General features: G+C 36.5%; 1 protein-coding gene across 2 annotated transcripts; it reads right to left on the reverse strand.

The window, feature by feature from the left end:
* Positions 1-1,335: 1,335 nt before the first annotated feature.
* MPK17 (MAP kinase 17) lies at positions 1,336-22,735 on the reverse strand. Of its 2 annotated transcripts, none has more exons than XM_088986028.1 (11): positions 22,005-22,735; positions 9,299-9,707; positions 9,089-9,216; positions 8,878-8,937; positions 6,008-6,157; positions 5,422-5,577; positions 5,155-5,295; positions 4,988-5,061; positions 2,670-2,771; positions 2,321-2,558; positions 1,336-1,911 (listed from the first exon to the last, which is right to left on the reverse strand). In XM_088986028.1, the coding sequence occupies exons 1-11, from the start codon at positions 22,287-22,289 to the stop codon at positions 1,840-1,842; spliced, it is 1,815 nt and encodes a 604-aa protein (XP_088842154.1). In that variant the 5' UTR covers positions 22,290-22,735; the 3' UTR covers positions 1,336-1,839. The 2 variants fall into 2 exon arrangements, with proteins under 2 accessions (XP_088842154.1, XP_088842155.1); XM_088986029.1 differs by having other exon boundaries at positions 21,931-22,729.
* Between the last annotated feature and the right edge of the window lie 476 nt (positions 22,736-23,211).

Genomic DNA, 23,211 nt, shown 5'->3' on the forward strand with positions numbered 1-23,211 from the left:
GGTCCCCACAGGGAACCCATCCCCGTTGGGGATCAGGGTGGGGGTTAATTTCAAAATCGGGGTCAGGGGCGGGGAATATGATCTCCGCCCTGTTGCCATTCCTACACACCTTATACTTTTACATATTTACTTAAACCTACATAGTTTTCATTTTACTAAAACATCCAATATATTTTACAACTTATTTACTTAATCAACATTTCATTAAGGAGTTTGTTTTGCCATCAGACCCATGTTTTTTTTTTTCATTGCCATTAACCAATAGAGTGGTTGATGTGTCATCTTAAGGTAAAAATGGTATTTTTATTTTTATTTTCTTTTGATTATTTTTTTAAATGAATATTAGGGTCAACATTGTCATTTTCCATTATCATCTAATGGAAGATTGACTAATTCCATTGCAAATTATAAGTGGTGTTTTAGTAAAATTCTAATTATAAGGTAGACTTTAGTAAGTCAATGAAATTAAAAGAGGTATTTTAGTAAATAACCCTTTCTATTATTTAACTTCCGCTTAAGTAGGTTAGTTTTTACAAAAAGTCAGTCATTTTCAACTAACCAACTCTCCAACCAAATCAGATTGATTTGGTTGGCAGATAGCCTACGATCGAACTGAACCAAATATCATACCTTATAGTTTTCATTTTTTATTAAAACATTCCAAATATTTTATAGCTTATTTACTTAATCAATCTTTTATTAAAGAGTGTTTGTTTTGCCATTAGGCCCATTATTTTTTATTCCAAAAATACCTTTAATACTTTTTTGGTACCAAAAAACAAAATTAACCAAATATAACTAATAGAATGGTTGTCTATGTCTTATAAAGGGCAAAAAATGATATTTTTATTTCTATATTCTTTTGATTAAATTTATTTAAATGAACATTAGGGTCAACACTTCATTTCCCACTGTCATTTAATGAAAGATTTATTAAATCGATTGCAAATCATAAATAGTGTTTTAGTAAAATTTTAACTATAGGATAGATTTCATTAAATCCATGAAACTATAAGCGATATTTTAGTAAATGACCATTTCTATTATCTTTCACTTAACAAATCTCGAACATCGCATGGGTCCCTACTAGTTACAATTATAAAAGCCACACATACTTTCTCGAACAAACAATGTATGAAATACTTATACTGTTAAGAATTATGAAATATGTTTAAATGTCAAATAAATATATTTTATACACATACAAATATATTATAAATTCAGTTCAATCGAGAACAAACCGTTTTTAAAACCAGACAACAAACTGCCAAATTAAGTGGTTTCGTACGGTTTGGCAGTCTGGATCTCTCGCAATTGAACTATTCATACACAATATTGCTACCGAAACCTCAATCATTGAATTTAATCATTTGCTTCATTCTAGGTTCATTTGGAGGCTTGCCCCAAAAAAAGAAAACAGTGAAGGGAACAAGAAAGAAAATGCCCATTCAACAGATTTAAGGGGTAAAAGGAAGAAAGATTATACAATGGCATGGATACTGAAGTATGGAAGTTGGACAATGGAGCCACAAGTGTTTCCAAGTCCAAGCCCTAAGTACTTTCTAAACAGCACTGGAAGAACTGTAGTTCTTTGTTGTTGCTACCAGGCAATAAAATTTGTGCAAAAAAGAATGAAATAGAATAACAATAATAAAACCAGGCATAACTGATGATAGAATTCTAGTGACATCGCACAGCTAGCATCTGTCTGAAACATTGCGATCGGCTTGGATGCAGATTGTAGGGAGGGATGCATTAGTGTACAAAATGAGATGAAGCATGTAGGCCAGGAAAAAATATATAGTCATCCCACTCAATTGATCCGACCAAAGGTATAGATCAGGCATTGAGTGTTGCAACCTTGTTTGATAAACCATCAACTCCGTCATCATTTTTGCCAATTGATTCCTCCTGTAAGAAAAGCCAAGTCAGTAAGGCCATCCAATATAATCATAAGGTTGAAATGTAGAACAATAATTTACTCTCCATAATTCTATAGACAATAGGCACTTTATCAGATGCTAAATGTCATGACTTGATCATTTGGTCATATTCATGGCTGACCACTGGACTAATGCCATACAATATTAATATCAGAACATTGAACCACCAAGACAAGATTCAAAAGTTACTGTTTAATCATTGAACAAGAAGCAGTCTATGCTCCTGGTTAAAGATTATGGCTTGAAAAATTTAAACACAGGCTTCATCTTCTTGAAAACCAGTAATATGTCGTACCATCCCCAAAAACATTTGCATATAGTTACAAGATCGTTCAGAAACTTAAAACAAGGGCCAATAGGTGGGGAACAACTTTTACCTCAGTATCTATTCTTCCTTTTACACCAATGCACTTGGAGGCACTGATACTAGCACTCTTTAACAGACTACGGGCACTGTAGTTTGGTTTACTGGGGCCATTTTGCATGGCTGGTGCATCCTCATTTGCATCACGTGGGGGCCTGTCAAGGGTTGTATGGAGAACAGAATCTTCTGTTCGCATTTCATAAATGTTATTTTGGTCAGCATCATCATCCTTTGGAATATTAACCCGTTCTCTGTTTTGTAGGGAGGGAAAGAAAGGCAGAAGAATCATATAACACACATGATTGAATGAGCTACATTACACTCATGGGAAATCATCCACATGATTCTGTTCAAGATTCTACCTTGGCAAGGAGTTATGCTGCCTTAAAAGTGGAGTGCCTCTTTCACTTTTACCAGGATGCTCCTCAAGATGTGCAAATTGTCGCTTAAACCGATCAACTCCACTGGGTTGAGAAAAAGGTACAACTGTGTTAGTGGGAATTGATTGATCTTGTCATTAAAGTCAACATAAAATAAGCATCTATTTGGTTGCTGAGAGGCACCAACGATTCATGCTGTTCAGTATTCTATTCAGTAATAGAATATCATCTAGTTGCTCTTGAAGCAAAGAGATGTATATTTGAACATATTTGACTCCATGACAATAAATATGGATTGAGATTATACAAGATGCTGTCTGGTGTCTATTAACTTCTTGATTCCCATGGAAGTAAAATGAATTATGTTCTTTAAGACAGAAGATATTGCATTTATCTCATCAAATTAAGATTTCAAAGTGACATCTAATGTTTCTATCAAAGCTGGACTACATTGGATGAAGAAATCTACAAAATGAATAAAGAAAAAGCATTGACATAGTGTTGATATGTAATCAATGGGATAGAGTGGAGGGATTCACTATTACATACTATATAATGACTCCATGACACTAAATTGAGGCTACGGTTAAGACATGTAGTGATGTACCTTAGCTGACATAGTTCTTTTTTAATTGGCAAGATAAATCATTATCTCTGGCAATATATTGTGTTCAAAGGATAATATAATTTTGAATACAGTGTAATACCAAGGACAAAACCTAATTCTTTGGTTTACGATATGATTAACGATTTGAATCATTCCCAAGGGTTTTGATTTGAAACTTGTCTGAATCCTTTTCTACAAAAATCTTACAATTTTTGTTTGAATCCTACAATTTGATTCATAATCATATGATTCTTACGATTCACTACAATTCAAATAAATTCAATTAAGAATTAGTTCTCTACTTTGTTTCTTTTTCTTGTTTATGTTTAGTTTTTCCATGGGAGACGTTTTTTAAAGCCCTTGCTAGAAAATGACTTATTTACATTATTCAAGACTAGAAATTGAGTTTATTTTCTATCATATGCAAGTTAAAGGGCCAATGTATTTAGATTTGTTTGATTTTCTAGTCAAACATGATTATATCATCTTAGGCTTCTATTGTATAAGTGATAAATTCTATTGTTTTAAGTACATATGTGGTAGATATAGATAAAAAATAGGGTAAAATCACCTTCCTATATATATTTAGCCTTTTAATATATCTAGATTTATTTTTTTGACAAGTTTGTATAAAATAGAAATAATCTTATGATTTACGATACGATTCACGATTCAATTCAACTTTCTCTACGATTTATGATACAATTACGATTTTCAAAACATTTGTACATGTAGTACAGATTTATGTTTTCTCAAATCAGGATGAATGGATCTGCTAAAACAGAATGATACTTGAAGCCTATTTTATCAGATTCATTTTTTATTGGAAACAGTAACTTCATTAATATAACTTAAGAATAACTTTCCAGATTTAAGTACAGCTGTCAACCCCTAAGTAGGTGTTGAGCCCCCAGTAATCTTTCTTACAAAACTTCCCAGAACATTCTCTCCCACAGTCCCTTGTTTAGCCAACATGTCAGCTAAACTATTAGCTGATCCTTGTCCATTTGAAGCATGCACCGATCTCCCTTGTTATGTTGAGGATTTTATCAGATTCAATTCAATCGAAGTATGATACAAAGAAGAAAGCAAGAAAATGGTAAAGCAAAAGAAGCCAAACTTGAAACCCTATATTTATTTGTATAGGAAGTTTAGGTCAATAGGAGGTTTGAAATATATAAATAGCTGTTATGGATCCAATTGTCCATGGTCCTCTACCACCTTATTAGAGAGGCCAGATCTCTCGTGTCTAAAATGAATATTTCATTTTATTCAGATGGATCTTGAAATCAGACAGCTAATTTATATTACAAAACAAAAAGAGAAAAAAGTTATGTACAAATTAACAAGTTATTATATAAATGAAACTTGGAAAGTGGATCATCTTAAATTTATTAAGAATAACACAAGGATTTTGGTGAATGAAGGAGAAAAAGGAAAGTGACTGGACAACCTTAGTATTATGGTATTCAATGTTTGAACAAAAAAAAAAAACAATGAGAAATACAATGGTAGAAAAAAGATAGATTAAGCACACTGCTGTTTAGGTTGCAGTACATGAATCACTTCATTTGTCACAAATATTTAGCAAGCTTCTGAGGATAAAATCTAAAAAAAAAAACAAAAAACAAAAAGAAGCCACTCTATTTACAAAATACAGTACTCTAGAGCTTCATGAATATGGAAGCCTGACCTTGGGTACATGAAACCAGTCTGGTCTCCACCACGAAGATACTCTTGCAGCATTTGAGGATGATACTCTAAAATCTGTTAACTTTAAAAGGAATAGCAAATATGAGTATAGGTTCAAGAAATAGAAATTACTGTTAAAGCAAGAATTGAAAAACTATGCGATCATACCTCCCTATAAATCAACTCTCTCACATCATCTTTTGTCAATTTCCTCCTTTCAAACTCAAACTCAAGTTTGGAAATGGGTTGTGTTGATGATGGTTCACGGTCCACATTTGCTAAACCATTGAAATATGGATCAGCTAATGCCTGCAAATGTAGGAAACACCAGTATCAGATAATAAACAATTAAAACAATTAGATTACAGAAAATTTAAGCATGTTTATAGAAATCCAACTTGTAATGTCAAACTATCAGAGGTACCAAATCCTTACATCTTCAGCAGTTGGACGATCTTTAGGATCAAATGCGAGCAGACGTTCAAGTAGACGAAGAGCCAATGGATCTGCATCACGGAACTTTTGTGAGAAAGGAACTGGTGGTTTTTTCCGCATGCTACTTAAATATCTTCTAGCCTTTTCATTCCGAATCTGCAGATGTTACAAAAGATCAAAACCAGGTTAAAATTGACAAAAGAAGTTAAACAATCACTATGAATCATCAAAGTCACAAAGAACTGATTAATTAGTAATCCAATTCCACTTCCTGCCCAAAAAAGCAAAAAGGTATAACCTTCAATCATCAATTAAAAGATCCATATTTGTTTGGCTAGCCATAACTACCCAAAAGCCCATTCTTATGTACCCACATACATCATCAAGACATGACCTCCAATAAATGTGCTGTTCACCCCTAGTTTGGCTAAATTAACTGATATAACTCAATAAAAGAAATTAACAGAAAATTGAAGTGATATGTAAATTAACTAGCTTGCTGATTACAATTGTTTGAAAATTTTGACAATTTGCTATGAACAAATTTTGTGGCAACAAAAGAAATTAATGGAAAGAAAGAACCAACCCTGGAAATGGATTCAGCAGAAGGAGTGCCAAGCAAATCAGTCATGAGATCCAATTGATGCACCACATTCTTTCCGGGAAACAGAGGCTTCCCTGTGAGCATTTCTGCAAATATGCATCCTATACTCCAAATATCAATTGCAGGGGTGTACTGCAAAATACATGATCTTAGAAGCTGCATGACTAGAAAGATACTGTGATAATTTAAACAAATAAATCATTCCATACATAAATCCTACGAACTGAACAATAAATACTGAGTTGCTGACCATCAGGTGTATCCAGAAGTAAAAGTCACAAAGAGATCTCTGGTGGTTTAGGGCATACGACAAAAAACCAAACATAAAATGCTCAATCTATAACAGAAGCCAAAATGATATGATTTTCCACATCTAGTAGTCTATATTGAATCTTGCTTAAACAAAAGGTACCAAACACTCCATGAATTTCTTTTCCTAATACCAAACAACAATCTAGTGATCCTTAATTAAATGACATGAAAAAAAACAAAAGTCAAACAAAAAAAAGAACTTTCAGCATCTTGAAGTTCAACATACACCAATACTCAAACTGACAGCACTTCCTCAACTAGTATAGTTTAATCCACTTCCCCCTCATCAGTTATCCACTTCCTCAACTAAGATAGCATTCTCATCTCAAAAGAACACACTGGATGGAGTATACTACCTTTATCATTGTAGTCAAGAACTGGAGGAATCTAAGAGATACCACATTTAGGTTGGGATTATGTATGCTCTAAAATGTCTCAAGTGGGTCTAGGAATGGCAAGGATTCAGGATAGGAATTCATCTTTATTGGGGAAATGATTGCGGAAATTGTCGATTTACTCTAGAAGCTGAGGCACAATGTGCTGCCTGGTATTCATGGAAGACATGTCAATGGCTAGGATGCCAACCTAAATGATAGAACATCTTCCTCTTCATGTTGGAAAGTGGTAGTTGCCTTGCTCTCCTTGTTTCATAATCATATTCACTCCTTTGTGAACTCTAGGTATAGGGTCAGATTCCGGTAAAACACTTGTGAGGTGACGGACTACTGAAAGATGTTTTTTCTCAACCTTTTTTCTACCTCTGTGCTAAAAACTAAACCTGTCTACCTCAACCATGTTATTTCTGCCTCTAGTTTAGGGTTGGCCTTTCTAGGGATTTTGGTTTCAAGAGAGGGCTTAGGGATGACGAAAATCCTGCAGCCTTGGACCTTTTGCCTCTTTAGAATTGGTTCATTTGATCCTTTGAAACCTGATAGCAGAATTTGGACAGCCGTGTCCTCAGTTTTGTTTTCATGCACATCCTTCTTAAAATCATCACTCCCTCTTTACCTTCTCAGAACTTCATTGTAAAAGAAGTATGGAGTAAATCTATGCTAACCAAAATTAGGGTTTCCAATTGGGAGGTGTACTACCAAAAGATAAACATTTGTGAGATGTCGCAGAGTTGGTCTTGTTGGTTTATATCTCCTGACATTTGCTCCTTGTTCTTAGCAAACTAGGAATCAACATCATCTATTAATTCCTGTCAGCTTGCAAATGGTATTTAAAAGTGGGGTTTCTATCTTTTGGGTGCAAATGGAGTGGGCTCGATGACCTTGAGTCCCTTTTCAAGGGGTCTTTTTCTCCCTCATCCACCAAGAAAGGGAGGATCATGTGAAGAGCATCATGGCTGCAACTTTATGGGTGATTTGGGAGGAGAGGAAGAATAGAATTTTCTAAGACAGGGAAATGCCAATAGATATTGGTACAGTTTTTAGGGACCACAATGAAATTTTTTGCTTATATTTTCAAGCCCTATAGGGGAAGGAAATTCCATCAAGGCTCATACTTGCTACATATCTAATGCATATTCATGTTTCTTTACATGCAATAAAGTTGCTATTTCACTGAAAAGAAAATTATATGCATCAGTAGCTCTGAATTTCATGTAGTCATCAAGAAGGATCAAAATTTCACAATGTATCGGCCCATATCAGTAGGTCACCAATACACGAAATATAGGACCTTTGGGGTTTTGACCTATTTCAGGGGGTAGGCAGGCCTAAGATCTACCCATCTGACCTATTTTTTGAAAAAACAAACTAAAAAAAGGAATGCATGCAGTTCAAAGTACCGATACACCCCTTTGCCATATCGGGGTGTATCAATATCTTGAACCTTGTTCATCCATGACAGTCACCAATGGTGCAAAGGGGGGGGGGGAGGAGAGAGATCAGAAGACCCTTTCAGGCCCTTCAAACACATGCGGCTATATCAGCCACATTTACTTTCCTTTCCCGAAAAAAAAAAAAAAGACAAATGGATGCCATCTGACTCCACTTAGTTGGGATTATGCTCTGTGAGTTGTCGAGTTTTGACATATGACTGTCATACAGGTTTTATCAGAAAATGGAAAAGGTTCCTCATAATACATTCAACACAATCTATTCCTATAAATGCAACAAAGCACTAACACAACCAAGGAGACAAATATTCTGCATAAACAAGCATGCAGAAACACATGAAAAAAGAAAAGAAGATTGACGATGATGACAATAAATAACTTAACAGGGAAAGAAGCAGGAAAGTAATTCTGTTTTCAGTTGCTGAATAACTCCAGTTACTGAAACACACTGTATTAGCATTTATCAAAAAAAACACACTGTATTAGCAACCCATTTCATGATTGGGAAACCAATCCAAACTGAGCAACGAACACAAATGCCATACTGCCCAAATGCAAAAAATAATAATTAGTCTTAGAAATATCAGAATCAAATCAAAAGAACAAAGTTATAAACACCCAAATACTCTGAAACAGAAGCTTTTTTTAGAAAGCACAATTAAAAACATTGAGATATTAGAAACGTGAATTGGCTTACTTTGGAAAAAAAAGAACCGCATAGTTCAGGAGCACGATACCAACGGGTTGCCACATAATCCTTCCAGAAGTAAACAAAAAAGTAATCAGAAAATATCAGTTGCTTCCTAACATCATATAAAAATGTACAATTCACAAATATGAAATATCTCCAAAGATACTAAAGGTGCAGTAAAGCCATGATTTATAGCATGACAAAGCAAGCAACATACAGTCCAGAAAATAGCTGATGGGGCATCATTAAATGACACACGAGCAAGCCCAAAATCACAAATCTTCAGTTTGCAGTCTGCATTAGCGAGGATGTTTTTTGGTTTTAAATCTCGATGGAACACATTTGCTGCAAAAAAAAGTTCATCGATGATCATCAAGGATGTGAAAAGCCAATGAAAATACTATACCATTAAAAAAACAACATTAACCTGTGTGTATGTATTTTAGAGCTCTAAGAAGCTGGTATAGGAAAAACTGATAATGTTCAGGAGTAAGATCATCATTTGCCTTAATTACTTGATGAAGGTCAGATTCCATCAACTCAAAAACAACATAAATATCTTTAAATTCTCTTCTAGATGGAGGAAGCATTATATGCTTTATTTCTACAATATCTGGATGTCTAAGCAGCCGAAGGAGCTTGATTTCTCTGAGAATGCGAGTAGCATCAGAAACATGCTCAAAAACATCATTGATCTTCTTAATAGCCACCCTTTCTCTAGTGTGGGTGTCAATTGCAGAGCCTACAACACCATAGCTTCCTTTGCCAACGACCTCTTGAATTTGGTATCGACTTGCCTCTCCATACTCTGTGAAGAATTCTGTGTCAAGCATACTCTGAGTAGAAAGAAACCAATTTTAGTGACTAGTGACAATTAATAATTAACTAACAAAAAAACTAGTACAGAGAGGAAAGGGGGGTGGGGGTAATGGAAGGGAAAAAAAAAACAAAGAGAAACAGATTAAGATATTCTTGAGCAATAATTCCTATAAATATACACTTCCTTCAAAAAAAAGTGGCAATCATTGGAAGATATTTGGAAAGGAATCCAAATGTTTAGTCTAACTTTTTAGAAACATATTTCTAACTTTTTTCATCTATTTCCTTTATTATTGTACTGTTGTTGAATATCGCGGGTGAAATCTATTCACTGTAATTATAATGCTTTTTTCTCTTTTAATAAAAGGATTTTTTTCTTACTATCAAAAGAAGAAGACTGCATGAATTTGTAGGCAGGTAATGAAGGAGAACTTTGGTTGATAGCTTAGCAAAGCAAGGGGTTCAAAGAACAGATATGTTCTGGTCACATTTGTAATTCTGTCCTGGGTCAGCTTCTATGTTGAATTCTTTGCAACTTCTTGTTGTATATTAAAGCATCTTAATTAATGAAAATTTTCAGAGTTATTGATAAAAAAAATGCAGCATTTATTGAGTGCAAGAGTAGAAAAAATCCCCACCGTAGATTGCACCCAAGATCAGACTGCCACAGTGCGAGAGTGTAAGATTTTAGGAAGGGGGTGACATTTTAAACAATCATCAGGAGGAGAAGGAAGAAGAGGCATTCATTAACAAAATTGCTACTGTGGTCATGGAGAAAATTAAAATCCAAGGCCTGGATCCAAACCTGAGTACCCAAGCAGCTTTTACTAGAAGCCAAGGCCAGGCCCAACAAAAGCCAGGCTCGATAAGGATAAAAAGCCCAATAGGGAAAATCAAAAAGAGGAAAGGGAGAAGTAGGTCTCAGGGAAATGAAAGTGATCAAGTACTTTTCATCCTCAGCCTTGACTAATTCAGAGATGTTCTCGGAGGAAATTTTTTCACAATGGAAAATCGTCATCCAGGCCTTCAGTGCTGAGTGAAGAAGAGGATCTCATACCAACATTGATCAATGTATACAACCTTAGCAGTCCCACTGTAGATGCAAACACATGTGGGGAATTCATCGGAATTCAAAAAGTAAACACTATCAAAGCCAAACCAGTGGAAGAAAGGAACAAAGGCAAGGTGACATAGTTCCCACTGAAGAAGTTGACTGTGAAGGTTTGGTCAAGGAAGGCAGGGTTTTCTGTGTCCAGATCTGCCAGTGGTCCTACCGGAGAGTAGAGATGAAGCTTCTCCCCTACACTCAAATCCTTTTCTTCTTGGTAGTAAATAAAAAAGGAAATTCATTAAGTAGAAAAGGAGTACATCAATAGCACAAAAGAAAATGAGAAATCGCCCCAAGAAAAGAAAACAACCTAAATCCAACTTTTTCAAACTTTTACATCAATACAGAATTATCCATTAGACCCATTCAAGTGTTTTCCAAAACTTTTCTTCAAGAGAACCTCTTGAAACATCTCTGAAGTCTGGTAAATAAGTATCCAATCCATAAATTTAGAGCCAATCCTTGATCACATCTTCATCTTGTTGCAGGCTTTTCCTTCAAAGATCCTTCTATTCCTTTCTTTCCATACTTCCCAACACACAGCAAACGGAATGAAACTCCAAAAGATTTTAGCTTTTTTACTACTTTGTAGAATAAACCAGATTACAAAATTTCAACTATAGGGTAGTCAGGAGTGTATAGGGTTTTGACTCTTGTGACTGGATAGCAATCCCAATGGTGAACACAAGAGGGTGTATTGCTCTAATATGGGATACAAGCACTTTCAAACTTCAGGATAAAGAAGTAGGTAATTTCCATCACTGTAAAACTCTAATGGCTCCCAAACAATTCACTAGTAGTTGTTACACCGGTGTATGGCCTAGTTGAATCCAACTTAAAAGAAACATTTTTTGAGATTTTAATGCTATCCTTAAAATGGAAGACAAAAAAGGTTGTAGAAAAATCAACAGTCAACAGAGGCATGAGAATGTTTTCTAACTTTATGCGCAAATCAGAACTCCATGATCTTCCTTTGGCTGAGGCTCCCTTCACCTAGACTGACAATCAAGAAACTCTCATGCTAGTCAGGTTGGACAGAATTTTAATTTCCTCAGATTGGGAAGATTTATTTCCTAAATCCATTCAAGAATCTCTTCCAAGGCCAATGTCAGACAACATGCCTATTTTACTAGATACAAAAGGCATAAAAAGACATAATCACCCTTTCAGGCTGGATCATTGTTGGTTAGGAGTAGAGGAGTTTGATGCTAACATTCACAAGTAGAGTTTGAGGGGGCTTGGCTAGCCACGTGTTCAGCAAAAGGTTAAAATGGTCATAAAGCAAAATCTAAATGTGGCAAATGCAGAGGTCAAAGACAGATGACAAGAGAAGGGCTGAATGTCTGAAAATCATTTCTGAAACTAACTTGAAAGAGGAAGAAGGAACAATGGAGGAGGCACTAAGAAGGAAAAGATCGAAAGCTAAAAAAGAACACTACTTTTTTCCACAAAGTAGCCAATGCAAGAAAAAGATCCAATACCATAAAGAAACTGCTAAGTGAGGGGCAGTCGATTTAGGAGGATGAGAAATTAAAGGACACCATTCCAAAGTTCTACAAGAATCTTTATATGGATCCTCATAAGTAGAGGTTGAAGTTTGATGTTTGCATCTTGAGATGTTCTCAGAGTTTCAGGTGGCGGAATAAGAGAGACCATTCTCAGAACAGGAGATCAAAGAGGCAATTAATGAGACGGATGGGGAAAAAACATCTGGATCCAAGGGTTTCACCATCAAATTATACAAGTATTGGAATATGGTCAAACTAGACCCACTTAAAGTGAAGGAGGAATGCCACAAAACAGCAGCCTTGGAAAGAAGCTTAAACACCGGGTAATGCTCCTTAAAGCCTAGCAAGGGAACTCAATGCCTCATTCACATGGATCAGGAGAACTGCAAATGGGATGGTTGATTCATTAGCCATACAGGGAGTTTACAGGCAGCAGCTTTCTGGGCTTTATTTTAATAGTTTGTGGGGCAATGTATGCTTTCTATTTGCAGCAATTCTGTAACTGATTCTCTTAAATGAATAAAATTCTCCTTTGCTGATCAAAACAAAAAAAAAAGAAGCTTAAACGCCACTTTTATCTCTTTAATTCCCAAAAAAGGTGGAGCTGTAGAAATGAAAGACTTGCATCCCATTAGTTTGACTGGAAGTGTTTATAAGATTGTGGCTAAGGTGTTTGCCACAAGATTGAGGAGAGTGATGAACTCCATTATTTCAGTTTTTCAAGATGCTTTGTCCATAACAAACGCATTTGCAATGGAGTACTTATAGTCAATGAGATCAGCAACTCAGAAAATGAATTCATTAAGCAAATAAAGAAGCACAACTATCCTTCTCCACAAGCTGTTTGACTGCACGTTGAATCTTCATAGGCATTTTCCAAGCAATGCAGTGTTGACATCTCACTGATCTGATCCCTAGGCCCCCATTTTCTTTAGAGCTACAGATTTTCTTCCAGTTTACCAAGTGACTTTTTGATTCCTCCTTCCATCCTCTCCACAAGAAGTTTTTCATTCTCTTTTCAAACGCTGCCGCCCACTTGGCTGGGATTGGAAATAAAGATAAATAGAATACAGGAAGAGATGACAACACACTTTTAATTAGAGTGAATTTTCCTCCTTTGGACAAGTACTTGGCCTTCCAAGATGCTAATTCTCTATCTACCTTCTCCAGTATGGACTCCCAGATGGCCTTTGATTTGCAGTTTTCCCCCAAAGGCATGACCAAATATTTGGAGGGTAGTTTCCCCACTTAACAGCCCCAGTCATCTGCCCACTCCTTCAGGTTTGTCACCTCCCCAACTGCCATCAATTCACTCTCCAAGATGTTAATTCGCAGACCTATTACCACCTCAAACCATCTCAATATTGCCTTCACATTCCATAACTGATCCCAAGCTGCATCACAGAAGAAAAGGGTGTCATCTGCAAATTGAAGTAGTGTTACCTCCTCTTCTCCACTGCCCACTTTGAAACCTTCTAACAGAGACGGGAAAATGAACAAAAGTCTGTGTTACTATCCCAAATTTTGCAGTCCATATAAATGGTCCAGCTCAAGGGAACTTTAAAAGCTCAAGGGGCTTGACGAAAGGGGATCCACTGTCCCCACTTCTTTTCCTACTGGTCATGGAAAGTCTAAGTAAGAAGACAGCTAGAGCAGTAGCAGCGCTGTTTTCTAGAAGGTTCCAATGTGTGTAACAATGGCACAAAGGTAGAAATCCTACAGTTTTCTGATGATACTTTAATTTTTTGCAACACATCAACAGATCAGGTCCTCAATTTGAGATACTTTTTTGTGCTTGTTTGAAGTGGTCTCTGGTCTGAAAATTAATTTGGCCAAGAGTGAGATTTGGCAGTGGTCTTGTGCCACAAAGTTAAAAGTCTTCCAGCCAAGTACTTGTGCGTACTGTTGGGGGTCAAATGCACCACAAAAAACCTATGAAATCTAAAAGTACAAAGGTAGACAGGAAGTTGGCAACTTGGAAGGAAATATTTCTATCTAAAGGAGGGAAAGTAACTTTAATAAAGAGTGTTTTGGCAGCCCTCTCAGCCTACTACACATGTCCCTTTTCCCAATTTCCTCTGAGGTGGCAGGTACAATTAGAAAAAAAAATAAAGAAAAGAGATTTCCTTTGGATGGGTTGGAAGGAATCCTCCAACTACCACTTGGTCAACATCTTTCAAAAAATAAAAAAAACTACCACTTGGTCAACTGGGATGAGATCTGCAAACCGCTTCCTCACAGTGGCTTGGGAATTAGACAGGTCAAACAGTTTAACATAGAACTTTTGGGAAGATGGTTTTGGAGATTCCTAACTGAACAAAATAAATGATGGAGAACTATCAATGCTGAAAATTATGGAATCAGTGCCAATGGGTGGGATACAGAAGGCCACCAACATTCTTACGGGTGCAGTGAGTGGGAAGGTGTTTACAAAGCCTACACACGGTTTAATGGAAGCAAATTAAAATTTTGGTTGGACCCTTGGCATGAAGACAGGCCTCTGGGAGACAGATTCCCACTACTATTACATGAATGCAAACAAACAAGCTAAGGTTGGAGATTGTTATCAGCTAGAGGGGAACAAGGTAGTATGGAATCCGGCATTTTTATAAGAAACTTCAACTATTGGAAACTGGAAAAGGTGGCTGAATTCCAATCCATTATCTATAACTAACAGCTAGACATACTTTCTGAGGACTCAAGAAGCTGGAGATGGGAAAATTCAGGTTTATTTTCAGTGAAATCCTTCTACAAGAGCCTGATCAAAGAACAAGGACAAACTGATGAAGCACAGCACTGAATGGTAGGCTGTATTTTAATCAACTCACTAAAACTTCCTAGAACAGGTCTCTTAGCCCAGAAATTTAAGGTAAGATTCAGCTTCTAATTTGTGGAACTTTTTTTTTTTTTTGAAGATAAATGAAAAATAAAATTTATTAAGAAAAAAAGATTACATCAAGAGGTGATAAGGCATCACCCACCAAAAAACAAAACAACAGAACCCAACCAAATCTCCCGACATGAAACAAACCAAACCAGAACCAGCAACAGTCCCCAAAAGACAAAACCCAAATGCAACCAAAGACCTCTCAGACAAAAGACCAAAAAAAAGATAGAAGGGAACCCATTCAAAAACAAGCCCCAGGCCCACAATCATGAGATAAAGATCACTCACCTCTAATCTCTACCAAACAATAATGACACCCAACTCTAATCCAAAACCTTTAAGAAACCTGACATCCCACCTTAATCGAAACAATGCAATTTTTGCTTCCTGGCTTTCTTATTTCCTAATTTGTGGAACAATATCTAATCCACGAAATTAGAAAGAGCAGGGAACCTCTCTTATATTCAATAAAAGTGATCTAAGATTACCTGACTCTGGCAAGACAGATTCCTGTAGCGAGAACGGTAACAAGAAAAAGCCTTACCAGCATTCCCTTTTATAATAGGGAAGAGTTAATTACAATAGGACTTCAAACAGAAAAAGTAAACTGACTGGCAATGGGAAACTAAACTTTTTTTAGTCAATAACTCTGAAAATTTTCATTAATTAAGATGCTTTAAGATACAACAAGAAGTTGCAAAGATATCAGCATAGAAGCTGACCCAAGACAGAATTACAAATGTGCCCAAAACATATCTGTTCATTGAACCCCTTGCTTTGCTAAGCTATCAGCCAAACTGTTGGCCGATCTCCTAACCCAACCCACCTGAATTGACATATTCCTTGACATCCATTTGAACCTTGTGAAATCATTCTTCAGCTGCCAGGTCACTCCTTCCCCTTTCTGCAAACCATTTTATCACAATTTTTTAGTCTCCCTCGATGATCAGTCTATTAATCCCCAACTCTTTGGCCTTCTCAACCCCATAAACTGCAGCTAGAAGCTCTGCCCTAGCCACATCACCCTCCTCCACAGGACCGGAGAACAGAGAAATAATGGAACCATTTTCATTTCTAATGCACCCCCCCCCCAAATACCTGAAGGGCCTGGGTTACCCACACAACTCCCATCAAAGTTCAGCTTCTTCCAACCCTCTGTTGGAGGGGACCAAGTCTCGCGCACCTGTCACCTCATAGATGATGAAGCAGCAATAAGTCCCCAAACCCTGAAAAAGTCTTCAACTTTAAAATCTGAAAACAGCTTTAAGCTTTTTACCCAATGTGCCACCCTCAATTTTATTGTTTCAACTAAAGCTTCCTTGCATTTTTCTTTACTTTCAAAGATTCTATCATTTCTATCCTCCCAAATGATCCAAAATATTGCTGCTCCAGTGCACCTCCAAAGAATCCTTCCCTTCCTTGTCTTACCACTGAAACCATTAAATAAACCTTCCACCCTGTCAGGAGAGGACCACCTGCACCCAAAAAGGGAAGTAAACCAATTCCAAATAAAACTGACAAAAGGAGCAGGAAACTGACTTTTTCAGAAAAGGTAAAACCCAGCCTTCTAATAGGACTTAAATAAAACCCAGACTTCTAATAGGATATTAAAAAAAAAAAAACTAAAACAAAAACCAAAACTAATATATTAAGCAATTTATCAGAAACTGGACTTTATTAATGTTACTTGGCTTGACGATTGGGCTGCTACTGGACTGCTTTTCCTTCTCGGTCATCTTTCTCTTTTCGTACGCTTCGTGAAATTTCGGATGCTCCCTTTTCTCAACAAAATTTTCAGCAATATTCTCAATAACTAAAGGGATGTACCGCATCAACTTCCCTAGTAAAGTTATATGGGGAACTGCTGCCCCTTTAAAAGTCAATTTTTTTGCTTGGGTGGTGGCAAGGGAGAAGTGCCTTAATTTACCCTCATAAAAAAGGTAGAAGTACCTTACAAAGCAAGTTCTGCTAAACAAAGGCTTTATTACTCCAGACCTTCTCGGTTCAATTTGTGGCTCAGAAAAGTAATCCTCAAACCATCTTTTCATCCACTGTAGTTTTTCAGCAACAGTATGGAATCACTTTTAAAATCAGTCCATTTAATCTTGTGCTTCCAAGGTCACTGATGGAACTGTTAGAAAGCTGGCAGGTTCCAGGTATGTCCATAAAAGGAAGATTTTTATGGGTAGCTATTCGAATTTCCAATTGCAGTTTTGTGGGCCATTTGGCTAAAAAAAACAGCAGGATTTACAAGCAGAAAGCAAACTCAGAGACAGGGATGATTAACCTTGTACTAGAGGCTTTCAAGGGTTGGATGTCAATATCTAATGTATTTAAAGCTTTTCTTTTTTTCTTTTTTTTTGCTTCTTTTTTGAGGGTGGATTTTTTTGGGGTTTCCTAATTTCCTGTTCCTTTACTGTATAATTATTGGATTGGATTTTTTTTATGTTTGGGTACAGGTGGAATATGACAGGAGAGGTAAGGAAGGATTATGTGGAGGTGTGCAAGAGAAGCTCTGATTTGGACAATACAATCTGGGAAGAAAGGAATGCTAGAAACTTCCAAGAAAAGGAGAGAAGCCAACAAGGGGTAATACACTGGTTACTAGGATTTGTTTCACCAGTTCTTTAATGATATATGGAGAAATTGGTCAGCAGTGGCAAGCTGTTCCTCCATAAAGAATAAAATAATTGCAAGCTGGGCACCCCCTCCTGAAGGTTTATTGAAGCTGAATTTTGATGGAAGCAGTCAAGGCAACCCAGACCCCTCTGGAATGGAAGGGTTTCTGAGAAACGAACTTGAAGAAGTTTTACTATTTTACCTGGGTCCATTGGGAATTGGGGGCTGTTAGGGTGGAATTACTAGCTGCCTTACAAGGAGTACAGTTTGCAAATCAGCTAGGTGTGGAGCAGAAAATGATTGAAGGGGATTCCAAGGTGCTAGTGAGGTGGTTGAAGAAACCAGAGTCTGTTGTGTGGTGCTACAAGAATGAATTCAAGAAATTAAAGTGGCTGACACGAAATATGTATTTGAGAATATAGTGGTGGGGGAGATCAGCAAATGCAATGGCTGACTGCTTAACCAAGCAAGGGGCAACTAGGGAACAATTGTACTGGGCTCAGTTGTAATTTGATATTTGTTTTTCTCACTACTCTATTGGGAGAGGTTATAGCTCATTCCTCTCCAAGAGATGTTTGTATCAGTTTGAATCATTGGTTTAATAAAATTTTTGCTCATCAAAAAATCACATTTTATCAAAAAAAAAGGTTTATATCTGCACGGGGCCATACATCTTTTGATACTAATACAATACACTATATTTTACCTTTTCTCAAAAAAAAAAAAAAAAAAAGTCGGCATTTCAGATTCTGTTTGCTAGAATATTTTTAATGAGGCATAAGATATGAACACTCAAGAGTACACTAAGACTTCAGTAAGTCGCCTCCTGGACAAGCTATTGAAATAACTGAAGAGTTGTTGATTCAAAAAGTGAAGAGTACAACAGTCAGCAAGGTTTTGATTATTTTGAAGTGAACATTATTGAGAGGCCCTATTAATTTGCTAGGAAATCCATAGAGAAATGGCCCATTTTTTGGAACATAGATGGTAGGAATGAAAAGATTCATTAGCTGGATTAAGTATATCATGGAGAGAGAAAATAAAAGCCAGACATGCTAGAAAAATGGACAACAGTGATGCTATTCATCTATGGGTGTGTTTGGACCGTATGAATTAGAACTTACATTGGAAATTAAATGCATATAAGTTCAAATATTTATTTACTAAAAATGAATAAAAAGTTCATTGTTTAGTAATAAATGAGAATTGATAGACTTGGTCAAGAATAGTTCAAAATGTCTAATAATCCACTCCAACTTAATAAATTGGCTTGCCATATTTCTAACAAACATAAATTTTTACCAAAAAAAATCAATTTAAGTTTTAAATTCTACTACTTGAAAATTTGAAATTACAAGGGCGGTGTTTGGAACTGTGGGTGTTTTTTCAATAAACGCTGCCACATAGGCACCACTTCAGCATGTAGCCCACCATGCTGATCCGTACGCATAGAGACTCGCAAAAGCTGGCCTTGATTTATGTGCACACCTACCGTTGGAGGAAGCTTCAATTTAACGCTTCCCCCAACGGTTACGCATTTATCACTGTTATGCTGATGTGGTGCCTAGTGGCACCTAGTTGTCAACAAACGGTTTCATTATTACTTTTCTCGGTTTTGCAAACAAATCAAGTACAAACAATTAGTGAATAAATGGAAGTTATTCCAAACACATACAAGATTGTCATATTTTTATTACATGTTTTATAAGCATAGCTTTTTAGTACACAATGATTAAAAACATTCTATGCAATTACTTCACAATTCCTTATGAATTCTTTTTTATACTTTCCTCTTTTCATTTAGCAAAGGATAAAAAGAAAGAATAGTTCCCTATGTTTCTTATTATTATATACTTGTTAAGTCACAAAGCTATAAGTTAAGCCATTACATATAATTTAAAAGTAATTTCATTTTAGTGGATAATAATATAACTGAGTTAATTTCATTTTTGTATACCCATTACTACTATAGTAACCATTATGTTATTGTTATTATTATATTTAGACATGTCAGTATTATAGGTCAACCTTTTGAGAGAAAATGACTTCTGTCATTATTGGGTTAGTCCATTACCCAATTCTTATGGACATGGGAATTGCAAAAGACACCTCCAAGGTGGAGATTCAAGTTCCTACAGAATGTACAAACTGGAATTCCCTGATCATTCTAATCCATGTAAATTTGGCACATCCACATTCACAAAATAGGAATTCCAATTACTAACCCCCTGGACCAATTCCAAGGATCCAAATACACCTTGTATTGTGTCCAAAGAGAAAAAGGCACTTTGTTGTAAGTGCTCCAAAATTCAAGGATAAACTTGAAGGCCATGAAGTAAAAGAATCAGATTGTTTAACATTTGAAAATTCATATGGATCCCATTCTGGAACTTTTAGGCTGTGTTTAGTTTGAAAGAAAAGGTAGGGAAAGCTAGGAGAACCTGTACAAGTTTTGTATAGGTTTCTCTACCTTTTCTTTAAAACCATACACAGCCTTAAGCACTCTAACGGTTGGGGCTCACTTCCTAGTTTCCACAAGCCTAGCGAAGTTTGAACCTTGTCATCCCAATTAAGATCTCATCCCTGGCACCCCAAGCTCCACTGATGTATAATTGGAGTTGCGCTTTTCTATTTATGGTGGCAATTAGGCTTCATTGTATTATTTTTTATCAATAGGGCTTCGTTGTATTATAGGCCTAATGGCCTACGCACCAGTTTATTCTCATTAAATTAATGCAAAATGCCCTTTCTTGGCCAATGCCAGATTTGCAATTTTTTTGTATCTTCCCCTTTTCTCAGTTAAGTATTTTCCATAGTTCTAAAGGTAATAACAATTAAGTATCTCCAAAAGAGGTATGTCACTGGCAGGAGGTACACATGACAGAGTGCAAATGATGTTGACAGTAAAAGCACCAACAATTAGGGGGTCAACTCATTTGGTTGGGTTGGATTATGTACAAACCAAAGACCAAACACAGTAACTGAAATTTTCAACCTTATCTTTACCCAACCCAAGCAAGAAGTAACCAGAGATCTTTAACCCAGTTCAAGTTTATATACTTAACCATAACCAAACACAATATAAAGCAAATCCTACGACATCCAACTATTCAAGCAAAAATACGGTAAATGATAGGGCAAATATAATAACTTCAAAAGTTCAACATTATCTTGACCCAACCCAAGAATCAACAACAGACTTTTAACCCAATCCAAGTTTATAGACCTTAACTATAACCAAACACAAGTTAAATTCCACTACACCCAACTATCCAAGCCAAAAGACGGTAAATGATTGGAAGTTATTGTCAAGTAGATTGAATAAATATGCATCCCAGGTTAGAGCTTTAAGCACGGACTGCAGTCCAGACTTGAATTTCACTCTTCATTTTCATTTTAACATAATGAAATGGTTGGATGTTTTTGTTATGATCCTTAATAAAGTTCTGACATTTTAATAAAAAAAAAAAAAAAAAAAAGAGAAAACTATTCTTACAAGACTACAGAGATGACAGAAACACCAATGAGGTGAAGAAACAGGCCAATTGATGAGTCCTAAATGAAATCATGGAGAACGTCACATACATGGACTCAAATATGCAGAAGAATCAAAACCCAGAATGCTGAAACACCCCTCAAATATTTGCAGCGCGAACAAATAAAAGATAAAACCCTCAAACCCTCAAAAATGAAGCGGAAAAGCGAACGTAAAAGACGTCCTTGCTTCCCCTCAAAAGAACATGGACGCAAGAGCAGCAGGCCGAACTATAACTTACTCAAGAATTTTATGGAATCAGCAATAATCCGACCTCTTCTCTCCTCTAATTTCCCAAAAATTTAAAAGCATCAACAAACTTATCCAAAAATAGAAATTTGAAAATAAATACAGATAAACAGGAGATAAAGTGCAACCCAAACACGAGAAGAAATAATGATCATAACGGGGAAGCATTATCAGCTCAACAAAACCCAAAAATGAAGAAAACCCAATAGAAAGATGGCACTTTTTCTCAACTGAGCTAGGAAAAAAACTAAAAAACACATGAACAAAGATAACAAACAAAACAAGACAAAATCAAACAAAACGAATAATGCAAACATGATAAACAAAACCCAACCTCCCAAAGGCCAAAACCAATAAAACAACAGATCCTTGAACAAGAGGCCGACATCATCTCCTCCACAAACTGACCTTCTTATGAGCATCCATAGCGGCGACCCTGTTGCTAACGTTTCGTTTGGGAACTTTGATCTGCTTCAAACCAGAAATCTCAAAATCCCTCACGATTTCAAGCTCCTGCGCTTCTTCCTCTTCTTCTTCCTCTCCTTGTTCTCGTTCAACTGTTATCTTTTCGCTCACAAATACACGGTTGCCGGTGTCATTGATCATATCATCATGGTTATTGTTAGAAGAAGAATCGGAAGAACGACGTTGGAACCAACGACGAAATTCGTCCACGAGAGCCCCTCCCCCCATATGGAGCGCGTGATCGAAGAGCTACAACCAATCGATCGCAGCATTGCCCGCTTTCTCCTCTATTTTCCCTCGCTCCTCGACAAGTCTTCCTTAATTTTCCTTCTCTTTCGTCCGATGTTTCCGGTTACGCAGATTAGAGAGCGCGCGGGCGAGAGAGCGACAGAGCGTGTGTCGAGAGAGAGAGAGAGAGAGAGAGAGAAAAAAAAATAGAGGAGGATGGAATGGATTAATGGAACTGGATCGCCGCAGGCTTTCTTTCGGGGACTGGTCCTTCTTCGCCGCTAAAATAAATCTTTCTTTTGATGGAGGGACGATATTCTATTTAATTTAATTTTATTAAATTAAAATATTGCTTCTTTACATGGTCATGGACTCATGTCATGGCTCATGGGAGGTAATACTCGAAATTTACACCACGTGGCAACAATTGGAACCCACCTAAGGATGATGCTTCCTGGGCGTTCGATTATTTATATCCTTTGCCTTTGGGGTGGCTCAACTGTGAGCGTAACTTATGTCTTTGCCACGTGGAAAATATCCATCAGTTGCCCAAAGTTTCACTCATCAATAAACTGAAACATTAATAATGAGATGAGATAAATATCAGATTTAAAAACTGAAACGTGTAGTGCTGCTTATTGTCTGATTCGGACGCTGGGTTGCCCACTGAAGAGCATTGATGGGTACAAAACGTGTAGGTTTAATGGACGTGATTCCAGCCCAATAAAAGAAGAGCATTGATGGGTACAAAACGTGAGGGTTTAAGGGACGTGATTGCAGCCCAATAAAAGAAGATGCAAGAGTAGTGGGGTCATCATGATCGTTAGAGTTTGGCAAAAGTTTGCATATAGAGTTTTTATTTATTTTAAGTAAAGTTACTTTTCAAAAAAAATACTATTATTTAGAAAAAAAATCGGAGGTT

This window comes from Nelumbo lutea, chromosome 4 (genome assembly GCF_056320005.1).
Source record: "Nelumbo lutea isolate HS-2025 chromosome 4, American lotus-T2T, whole genome shotgun sequence".
Lineage (NCBI taxonomy): Eukaryota > Viridiplantae > Streptophyta > Magnoliopsida > Proteales > Nelumbonaceae > Nelumbo > Nelumbo lutea.

Excerpts from the sequence above, each read along its gene's own strand:
- MPK17 (XM_088986028.1), bottom strand. The coding sequence starts at position 22,289 with ATGGGGGGAGGGGCTCTCGTGGACGAATTTCGTCGTTGGTTCCAACGT. Across the intron at positions 6,158-8,877 it reads GCGGTTCTTTTTTTTCCAAA|TACACCCCTGCAATTGATAT; the intron begins GTAAGCCAATTC and ends TGTATTTTGCAG. Across the intron at positions 5,296-5,421 it reads ATCGTCCAACTGCTGAAGAT|GCATTAGCTGATCCATATTT; the intron begins GTAAGGATTTGG and ends CTACATTTGCAG.